We start from the raw sequence: 11403 nt of genomic DNA on the forward strand, positions 1-11403 counted from the left end.
GAAAGAGCAGGGAACATTGCCAAGGACACTAGGGGTTTCCCGGTGTCTTTCTAGATCCAGCTGGTGATAACTTTGTAAGGGTGACATTAATCTCTCTGCAACCTCCCTTCCCTGTGCATGCTGGTACTCCACAGAATCCCACAGGAATTATGACATTCTTCTTTGGTGACAAGATCTTGGGCATTTTCTCTCTTTTTTGGCCTCCAGTCACTGCCTGCCCTGGGCACATGCTGCCCATGGAGAACACCTGGGCTCTCCACACAGCTCAACGTTCGTGTCCTGGAGGCTGTCCTCTGCCCTGCCACATTTGGGACGGTCATGGCTCTGTATCTCAGTGACCTTTCACCATCTCCACTGTCATCAGACACCAGCAGGCTGCTCCTAAATCCTACCTGTGGTCTCTCACAGCTCACACAATGACCTATTTCTCTCCCAGATCCATGCAGCAACAGGCCTTCCAGGGAGCAGCTACACAGCCCTGATCTTGGCACCAGCTTTGAAAGACTAGCCAAATCTTCAGGCAGTGCACTGGGGACACCCCATTTTATTACACAGATGAGTCAGTGATGATGTGCTTTTAGACAGACTTTTACAGAACCTCAACAGTAAACAGAGCAGTGTTTACTGTACATCCTCAGTAAAAGGATGTACAAAAAGGAAGTACAAAAAAAGGATGTACAAAAAGGAAGTACCTCCTCAGTAAAAGGATGATGAATAAATGACTACTTTTTTTTTTTTTTTAGAACATTATAAATGCAAGTGGCACTGAAGATAACAATAGCTATAATGATAATAATACAAGGATCAAGACTGCAAGAGGATATGCAGAAAGTCATTTCTGGAGAAAGAAGGGAAAATAATCATTCTTAAGAAACATCTGTGAAATTGCTCTCCTAACAGCAACCTTGAGCTCCTGGTTCCTCATGCTATAGATTAGAGGGTTCACTGCTGGAGGAATCACTGAGTACAGAACTGCCACCAACACATTCAAGGATGGGGAGGAGATGGAGGGAGGTTTCAGGTAGGCAAACATGGCAGTACTGAGAAAAAGGGAGACCACAAACAGGTGGGGGAGGCACATGGAAAAGGCTTTGTGCCGGCTATGCTCAGAGGGCATCCTTAGCACGGCCCTGAAGATCTGCACATAGGAAAGCATGATGAAAAAAAAACACCCGGATGCTAAAGAGAAACCAACCAGAAGAACCCAAACTTTCCTGAAGTAGGAGTGTGAGCAAGAGATTTTGAGGATCTGGGGGATTTCACAGAAGAACTGGTCCACAGCATTGCCTTGGCAGAGGGGCAGGGAAAATGTATTGGCAGTGTGCAGCAGAGCATAAAGAACCCCACTGCCCCAGGCAGCTGCTGCCATCTGGGCACAAGCTCTGCTGCTCAGGAGGGTCCCGTAGTGCAGGGGCTTGCAGATGGCAATGTAGCGGTCGTAGGCCATGATGGTGAGAATTGAAAACTCTGCTGATATCAGGAAGGGATAAAGAAAGACCTGTGCAGCACATCCTGCATAGGAAATGGTCCTGGTGTCCCAGAGGGAATTGGCCATGGCTTTGGGTAGAGTGGTGGAAATGCAGCCCAGGTCGAGGAGGGCGAGGTTGAGGAGGAAGAAGTACATGGGGGTGTGGAGGCGGTGGTCGCAGGCTACAGCGGTGAGGATGAGGCCATTGCCCAGGAGGGCAGCCAGGTAGATGCCCAGGAAGAGCACGAAGTGCAGGAGCTGCAGCTCGCGTGTGTCTGCAAATGGCAGGAGGAGGAACTTGGTGATGGAGCTGCTGTTGGACATTTGATGCCTCTGGGTATAGAGGGCAGTCTGAAGAGAGAAAATCAGGACAACATTAGGACAGAACTCTGTGATCAAACCTACTCAATTTCTTATACAATCCTCCCTCCTGCCTCTCCCTTTTCAGGAAGATCTTTGCAGGTCCATTTCACAAGAGCTTGTTTATTCTAGTTGATGCTGATTCCAGTGTCACTGGGATAAGTAGGGCGCTGGAGGAGGCAGTCCTGACCCACGCAGTTATGTAAATGAGGACATGGGCTGTTGTTGTATTAAATACAGATGAGGTATCAAACTAATTTCAGAATGCTTGCTGAAAATTCAAAAAAACTCAACATTTTTGTGAAAACCCATTGTCCAGGCTTTGGGGGTATTTTCTAGTTTCTCCACCTCATCTGAGGGGTGCATTTATGCATACAACCTTGGTGTTTGTACTCCCCAATAAGGTAGTTTTGGGGGTCCTGCGAGGCAAAGGGACTGTTCCTCAGGACAGAGTGAGGACAGCTGTTTTATCAGCCAGTCCTGGTCTCAGCTGCCCTTTGCAGGCATTTCTGGAGGATGGTTGCACTTAGGTGATCCCCTAAAAAGAACCGTAATGCTGCTGGGAAGAGATGAAGACAGATTCAAAGGGCAGATCTCCAAACCCCTCACCCATCTCACCAAACCTGAGGAGGATCTCAGCTCCCTGCTTTTCACCGTGGACACAGAGGGATCGTAGCAGCTGCCCACATGCAGCCAACCAGCTGCATTTGTATGGCCTATGTACTGAAGGGAGAGTCAGCTCCTTCCCCATATAGCATTTCTCTGAGACCCAACACTTCGGAGAAAATATGGATGATTTTTATTTAAGGACAGAACTAACACTTAGGAACATCATCATCAGATTTTGAGCTCCAGATGAATTTTCATCTCCCAAAATCTAGGGATTCCAAAGAAACTCGTGTTAAAATTTCCATGACATGGCTGGATGAGAAAAGTAGCCAAGAAGTTTGTGAGAAGGTGTTGGCGCTTCAGGGATGGGAGGGAAGTACACAAATCCCCCCCGCCATAAATTTTCTTGGAGCAGCTCCCTCTCACTCCCTGACCAGGGCTCTGCTGCCTGCAGCTGTCCCTGCCTGCAGCTGGGTCTCTGTCCCCACGCCTCCAGCCTGCAGCTCACAGCCCCCATCCCACCCGCTGGGTGCTCAGCTCTGCCCTGCAGACACCTCCTGGCAGCAGGGCTCTGCCCAGGGGCAGCTCGGTGGGGGCAGGTCCAAGAGCCCAGGTCACACAGACCCTGCTGACACTGCACGAGTGGTGGTGGAGCTTTCTATGGGCTGAGAGGCAGGAAAGAGTTTCTGGAGATTCTTCTAAACCTCCTTCTGGTGGTGTATGAGTCTTAGGCTCTTCCAGGAAATAACAGCTTCTATTTCTATTCCTAGTGAGCCAAAAGAAGAGAAAACTGAAAGCAGAGGATAAGAAAAGATGAGAGTGAAGTTCCCTTTGAAATTGCCTTGGTTTGTTGTGCAGCTGTGAGCAGGCTACCCCAGGCAGCAGCCTCCCACCAACAGCAGGACCCTGCCCTGCCAGGGGGGCTCCTTCCACCCGCAGCTTCTCCCCACAGCGCCCTGGGCAGCTCCCCGGGCAGGCTGAGTGCTGAGCCTGGCAGGCGGCAGAGGCCCTGCCCCGGCACACAGCCCCTGGGCCACAGCAGGGACCCTGCTCTGCACCACAGCCCTGGACACCCCTGTCTGCACCCCCGGCTTCACAGCCTGCAGCCAGCCTGCGACAAGGGAGCCCTTGGGACTGGACAATGACCCTATGGCAGGGAACCCCTGGGCTGGAGCTTGTGCTTTTCCACACTAAAGAAATACCAAGTGCATCTGACCTGATCTTCTATGGGAAGTACTCAGTCTGGAAATCTTCCCTGATACTCATGTGCAATGCACTGCATAAAGAGACTTACCGTGTTATGTGCTAGCAAGATTTCTCCTCCTCTGAGCTCTTAGTTCTCTCATATTCCATGCAGCCCGTAACCTCTCTTTCCCTTCTCTCCCCTCCCAGTGCCAGCTGCAGGCAGTGCCGCCAGCCCTGCTGCGCTGTGCAGAGTTTCTGCTCCTGGGCAGAGCTGTCTCTCTGCAGCGCTGCCCGCTTGCCAGGAGCTCCCCTTGGGCCCAGGAGCCCGGCCCAGCTCAGCAGCAGAGGCCCAGCCCAAGGCCTCCCTTGCTCTGCCCCCCACCAGGCTCCCTGCACATAGGGCTACAGGGGAACCTGCTGGGAAACAGCCTGAAGGAATCCCTGGGGCTCCTTCCCTCAGCTGGGCACGCACACTTATTGACAACAAGTACATTTCTCCAAAAAGTCAGGCAGCAGAGTCCGTTAAGACATCTCATGCTGGATTTTAATCCTGTTGCTAGGAGGGCACTCAGCTCACACCCATGCCTGCCCAAGGCACTCAGGAACTGGGATTCGCCTGCCCTCACTTCAGGTGTGCACCACATGGGCACCTGCAGGTTAGCTCCTTGTCTCACCTCCAGGATTATTAATGGAGATGGAGGAAATCTGTGGGTTGCAAATGCCTGGTGACATGTCAGGGGGCAGAGGTACGTGCAGGCATCTGCAAGCTCTCATGGAGGTATCATGAGGGACAGGGCAGCACCTGGGGGCATCACCGTGGAGGCTGGGGGGAATGCCTTTGGCCAGCTGAAATGACAGCAAATGCACCCATTTAGGACAACTAAACCTGTCCCTCCTCAGTAGGCTCAGGGCAGCCTGTAGAGGCATCCACCTGACCCAATGGAGAACTGTGCCACAGGGAGAGCTGAGTCTCTCTCTCCCTCTTCTCCATCTGGTTTTCCCTCCATCTCCAGGGACTGTAACGGCACTTGTCTCATGGACATCCCTATATTGCCTAATGAAATTCGGGGCAGCCGCTCCATTTAAAGCCAATTGCAGGCCTGCAGTGCTACCTGAGATGCCAACGCTGCCCAGCACCACTGGAGCATGCAGCCGGCATGGGCAGCACAGGACCCACAGGACAGCTTTGGCTATTCACAGCTGGTACTTAGAGGGCACCCCTGAGGGCATCTCTGGTAGACCTGGTGCTTATGAGCAAGTGACTGCTTCCCAGAGAGCCAAGGTCTGTCCCACTTCTATCGGGTAGAGGCAGGCAGTGCACAGATATGAGGCACTTCACACCAGAGTTTCCATTTATGTCATTCAGCTTGCAAACACTGCTGCTGCTTCTCATCCCCACCCGTTAATCACTCTGATGGTACTATCCAGACACAGTGATTTTTTCTGTGTCCCTGGATCACAGGATGCCCATTGCCAAAGACATTGTCAGCAGCCCATTCTCGTGCCTGGAGATCGGCCTCAGCTCCAGCACTGGCCCTCAGAGCTGCACCAACACCACAAATGCCCTCTGCTGTCAGGGCAGCACAGCCCAGGCCTGATTCCTTCTGGCCTCAGGAACACCAGGGCTTGCCCTCCTTGGGACCCCTTAATTCATCCTTTTGTGCCCATCTGCCATCCACGGCAGCATATCTGCTGTGATGGAAAGCCTTTGCATGCCCAGGCTCTTGAGCAAAAGATCTGGGACAAGTCTGAGTTTGGCCCTTGTGCCACAGCTGAGGTGCTGCAGCCCAGATGTGTCCCAATGCCCTCAGCCTGGGGCACAGGCAGGAGAAGCTGGATCCCCACCGAAAGGAAGATGTGTCAGCATTAAGGAGTACACGGAATCTGTCCCAAGCTGTTCTCCCTACTCTCCCCTTCATCTGCAGTGCTGTACTACCCCTCTCCCTTACCATGAGGTGCTGAAGGTAAGTTTGCCATTCCCTCGTGTGCCACCTCTGCCTGTGGCATGGCAGGGGGGTGTCCTGGGCAAGGGTGCTGAGGCCTTCTCAGAGCACAGAGCCTTGTGGGACATGAGGGGAGGAAGGCTCGGGAATGTGCTGCAATTCCCTCCATATAACACATCCTAATGCATCCTAACACATATAATGCATCCCAGGCGCCTTTCCTGTAAAGGAAAGGTATCCCTTCAAGGAAGATGTTGTATGTCACCCAGGCAAATGGACCACCAGGGAGAGAGGCAGCCCATATCTGATGCAATTGGCCATGCTGGAGGTGATTTATGGTGATTTATGCACATTCAACAGTTTTCTACCTTGCCCGGTGCCTCACAGGATCCTTCAGTTATGGGGTTGCTGAGGGTCGACGTGCCAGTAGCTACCCAAATGGTGCACCAGTGGCATTATGGCACCACCCAAGATTCCCTGATTCCCATATATATGCTGATTCATCAACTGCAGAGCCAAGGACTGATCAGCAAAATTTGTTCACCCTTTAATAATCCCATAGGGTCAGTGCAAACATGTAATGGAGATCTGAGGCTAACGGTGGAGTATTGTGTCTAGAATGAAGTCACACCAAATTCAATAGATCATCTATAGTTTTCTCTCCTTATACTCTTAGCTCTAAGAGCATTTAAACGATCTCTTACAGCACCTGAATGCTGTTGTCTGATCCCTTCCTGGGATCAAAAGGAGCCAGTACCTCCAGGCCAGAACACTCTCCTTGTACCCTTGGATGCAGGCCCCTAGGTCCCATGGACTGTTAAGGGTGTAGTTTGCAAAGTAACCATGGATTTTATCCCCACCCAACACCTGTTGTACCCCTGCAGAGTCCTGCCTCAAGGCACAAAGGGCAGGGAGACCTGGCTGGTGAGAGCTGAGGCCCTGTGGAGATGTCCGAGACAAAACAGCCATTACAGCCAAGGGTGACATAGAAGAGAAAGGAAAAAAGAGAACATTTAAAAGAGAACAGAATAGGTTTAGCTCTGCCTGTGACACATGACTCCTTTTGCTCTGCTGACAGCCTCTGGAGGCTGACCTACACGTAAGGAGTAGGAACAGGTTTAGTTGTCCTACATGTGGCATCTGAGGAATGGCCCATCAGACTCCCAGAGGATCAACCTCAAATTTCAGCAGGTATTTCCATCTGAACAGCTCCTGCCTGTCCTCCATCTCCACTAAGGAGCTATTGTGGCTCAGTAATTCACATTAAGGTGCCTATGTTGTGGACACCTGAACTGAGGCCTGAGGAATCCCAGCTCCTGTGGGTCTGTGGCAGGCATGGCAGGGAGCTGAGATCCCTTTCCAGCCCCAGGAATAACAACCTGCATGAGATGCCTTGACTGACTGCTGAATTCTTTCCTTACGTGGGGATGAAGGAGATCAGTCCCTGACCATGACTTCATGTCCAAACTGATACTGGGACAAGAAGATGTGATTGTTACACTTAATTGGTGTTCTGTAAGGAGAAATGACCCTGGTGTGAAGAAGTGTGTGTGTCATGGGAGGGCTGGAGCCCCAGGGAGTCTTTCAGGCTGTTTCCCAACAGGTTCCCCTGCAGCCCAAGGGCCATGTGCAGGGATCCTGGTGGGGGGCAGAGCAAGGGAGGCCTTGGGCTGGGCCTCTGCTGCTGAGCTGGGCCGGGCTCCTGGGCCCAAGGGGAGCTCCTGGCAAGCGGGCAGCGCTGCAGAGAGACAGCTCTGCCCAGGAGCAGCTCCTCTGCACAGCGCAGCAGGGCTGGGGGCACTGCCTGCAGCTGGCACTGGGAGGGCAGAGAAGGGAGATAGAGGTTACCGTCTGCGTGAATTGGGGGATACTGAAAGCTCAATGGGGAATGAATGCTTGCAGCACATTACAGGGTAAGTCTGTGGCAGAAGGAAAAGGCAGATAGGCCGGGCCCTGAGTGCTCTCTTTTCACAGGCTGGCAGCAGGCTCTGCAGCCAGGTTGCTGAAAGGGGTGTCCAGGGCTGTGGTGCAGGGCAGGGTCCCTGCTGTGGCCCAGGGGCTGTGTGGCGGGGCAGGGCTTCTGCTGCCTGCCAGGCTCAGCACTCAGCCTGCCCGGGGAGCTGCCCAGGGCGCTGCGGGGAGAAGCTGCGGGTGGAAGGAGCCCCCTTGGCAGGGCAGGGTCCTGCTGCTGGTGGGAGGCTGTTACCTGGGGCAGCCTGCTCACAGCTCCACAGCACACCAAGGGAATTTCAAAGGGAATTTCACTCTCATCTTTCCTTAGCCTCTGCTTTCAGTTTTCTTTTTGGCTCAGTAGAAATAGCAAAATATAATATTATTTCCTAGAAAAGCCTGACAGTCCTAAGGCATCCTAAGGAGGTTGCCATGACCCTCATCAGGTCCTTTTCCTGCCCCTCAGCCCCGAACAGCTCCACCGCCACAGGTGCAGTGTCAGCAGGATCTGTGTGAGCTGGTCTCTTGGACGTGCCCCCAGCAAGCTGTCCCTGGGCAGAGCCCTGCTGCCAGGAGGTGTCTGCAGGGCAGAGCTGAGCACCCAGCGGGTGGGATGTGGGCTGTGAGCTGCAGGCAGGTGGCGTGGGGACAGAGCCCCAGCTGCAGGCAGGCACAGCTGCAGGTAGCAGAGCCATGGGCAGGGAGTGAGAGGGAGCTGCTCCCAGTATCTCCATGGCAGAAGGGATTTGGGCATCTCCCTGCCATCCTTGCACTGGAGACACTTCCCTGGAGCAACCCCCTGCTTTCAGTTCTCTCGCACCTTCAACCTCCAGCCATAGTGTCATCAGGACTTCTGCTGGGCTGCAGGCTGCCGTGCACAATGGCACAGCTCTGCCCTAGCAGCTCTGTGTTGTCTAGCAGCCCCAAGGAGAAGACACATCAGTCCTAAGGCCATACAAATGCTGCTGCATTGCTATATGTAGGCAGCTGTTATGATCCCTCTCTGTCCCTGGAGAAGAGCAGAGAGCTGAGATCCTCCTCAGGTACGATGAGATGGGTGAGGGGTTTGGAGATCTGCCCTTTGAACCTGGATTCCTCTGCTCTCAGCAGAATCCTGGTTGTTTTCAGGGGAACACCTGAGTGTGACCATCCTCCAGAGGTGCCCACACAGGGCAGCTGAGACCAGGACTGGTGGATACAGCAGCTGTCCTCATTCTGCCTTGAGGGACGGTCCCTTTGCCTCCCAGGACCCCAAGATTTCCATAGGTGGGCAAAGCCAATTGCCAAGGTTTTATGCCTTGAATACGCTCCTCAGGCGTGGGGAGACAAGTATAAAGAAACAAACCAAAACATGCAAAAACCTTTGCTCTTCATTTGGATTAATTCTGAGAAAGAATAATGACAAACTCTTAGTTTTGCAAAGCATACTTCATCTAAGACCAAGCCATGTTCTATTTGTATACTGCTCTAGGGCAGGACCATCTCCTGCAGAGTCCCTTGACTCCTGAAGTATCAGTTTAAGATCAAAGAGAGCAACAGCCTTTCCCAAAGTGAAGAGGCAATTTTTTTCCAGGTTACTACAAGAAAATGAGTAGGTTTTCCTTACAGAGGTCTACCCTAGCATTTAACTCTTTTTGATTCTTGGACAGGCCTCCCTATTCAGAGGAGGCAGATCTCCATTCCCGGGAGGATCAGATGTCCAACAGCAGCTCCATCACCGAGTTCCTCCTCCTGCCATTCGCAGACACACGGGAGCTGCAGATCCTGCATTTCGTGCTCTTCCTGGGCATCTACCTGGCTGCCCTTCTGGGCAACGGCCTTGTCCTCACCGCCATAGCCTGCGACCACCGCCTCCACACCCCCATGTACTTCTTCCTCCTCAACCTCGCCCTGATTGACCTGGGCTGCATCTCCACCACTGTCCCCAAAGCCATGGCCAATTCCCTCTGGGACTCCAGGGTCATCTCCTATGCAGGATGTGTTGCACAGGTGTTTCTTCTTCTGCTCTTCCTTGCTGCAGAGTACTCTCTTCTCACTGTTATGTCCTACGACCGCTATGTTGCCATCTGCAAGCCCCTTCACTATGGGAGCCTCCTGGACAACAGAGCTTTTGCCCAGATGGCAGCAGCTGCGTGGGGCAGTGGGGTTCTCACTGCTCTGCTGCACAGTGCGCATGCATTTTCAATACCTCTTTGCCGAGACAATACTGTGGACCAGTACTTCTGTGAAATCCCTCAGATCCTCAAACTCTCCTGCTTGGAATCAGACTACTGCAGGGAAGTTGGTCTTGTTTTTATTGGTGACTGTTTAGTATTTGTCTGTTTTGTTTTCATTCTTTTTTCTTATGTTCAGATCTTCAGGGCCGTGCTGAGGATGCCCTCTGAGCAAGGCAGGCACAAAGCCTTTTCCATGTGCCTCCCTCACCTGGCAGTGGTCTCCTTGTTTCTCAGCACAGCCATGTTTGCCTACCTGAAGCCCCCCTCCATCTCTTCTCCATCCCTAAACCTGGTGGTTGCAGTTCTGTACTCGGTGGTGCCCCCGACACTGAACCCCTTCATCTACAGCATGAAGAACCACGAGCTCAAGGGTGAGGTTAGGAAAGTGATTTTATGGATGTTTCTGAATAATGATAAATTTCCCCTCTTTTTCCAGAAATGACTTAACTTGGTACCTCTGTGCGGGCCTGGTTCTTCTTTCATATCATTATTTTTATTGTAACTTTGGTATCATTTGCATTTATTATGCTCTCAGAAAAATATTCATCCTAATTCTCCTGAGGAATGACACTGCTCTGTTTACTCTTGAAGCTCTATAAATGTATGTCTATCAGCAAATCAAAGCTCATTCTTATATAGCATGTGATAAAAAAAAAAAAGGCATCTCCACAGCGTGTTGCCTGCAGGCTTGTCTCTTTTTTTTTTCAAGGCTGTTGCCAAGATCAGGGCTGTGCAGCTGCTCCCCAAAAGGCTCATTGCCATGCTGTGAGTAGTGAGAGACCATGGGTACAATTTAGGAACACCCTGTTGTATCTAATGACAGCAGAAATGGTGAATGGTCACTGAGGTACATAGCCACAACTGTCCCATATGGGGCTGGGCAGAAGACAGCATCCGGGACAGGAATGTGGAGCTGTGTGGAGAGCCTAGGAGTTCTCCATGGGTAGCGTGTTCTCAGGGTGGGCAAGGAATGGAGCCTTACAAAGAGAGAAAATGCCCAAGATCTTGTCACCAAAACGGGTACCGCAAAATTTAGATGTCCTCAAGCAAAGAAGAGCATCACAATTCTTGTGCAATTCATCAAAGAACCAGCACGCACAGGAAGGGAGGATGGAGAGGGATTCCTGTCACTCTCACAAAGTACCACCAGCTAGAACTAGAAAGACACCTGGAAACCCCCTAGAGTCCTTGGCAACATCCATTGCTCTTTCTGAGCACCTGCCAGAACTACACACCATAAAAAGCAGGATTAACAACAGTGATCCCAACCTAGCTGGGTCTACTTCCCATGCTGTGCAGCTCAGCCAGTGTGCAGTCATCTCTGGGGCACCACAGCCTGCTTGGTCTGCTCATAGCTCCACCAGCTCAGGGCCCTGTGGGGAGCATGGGGAGGTGGCCAGAAACATCTGGAGAGGTGAGAGGAGGGATGGGGAGAGACCAGATGGAAGTTGGCCTTGGCTGGAAGTTGCCTAAAATACTGGTGCTCACCTAATCAAGACAAGGTCTGGACTGTGGGTACCCTAATGCGTGCTCATGAGTTAGAGTAGAAGATGAGCCAGAAGTCCGCAGTTTCCTGGTGCTGCACTAGGTTGGGAAGTGGCTGAAGAAGGACTGGCGCCCTCTATTCTGCATCTCATAACTCCATAATCTTTCCTGAAGGGTGGCATCGAAA

The 11403-nt window shown here is 52.1% G+C and overlaps 2 protein-coding genes across 2 annotated transcripts in view; both read right to left on the minus strand.

The window, feature by feature from the left end:
• Positions 1–11403, minus strand: part of LOC113841163 (uncharacterized) — a 249639-nt gene that overhangs the window by 54711 nt on the left and 183525 nt on the right. The gene's annotated exons all lie outside the window — the stretch shown is intronic.
• On the minus strand, positions 833–1792 carry LOC113840833 (olfactory receptor 14C36-like). The gene has a single exon (XM_027447584.3). It carries the CDS (start codon positions 1790–1792, stop codon positions 833–835), a length of 960 nt encoding a protein of 319 aa, XP_027303385.3.

The sequence above is a fragment of the Anas platyrhynchos genome, chromosome 30 (genome assembly GCF_047663525.1).
Source record: "Anas platyrhynchos isolate ZD024472 breed Pekin duck chromosome 30, IASCAAS_PekinDuck_T2T, whole genome shotgun sequence".
NCBI lineage: Eukaryota > Metazoa > Chordata > Aves > Anseriformes > Anatidae > Anas > Anas platyrhynchos.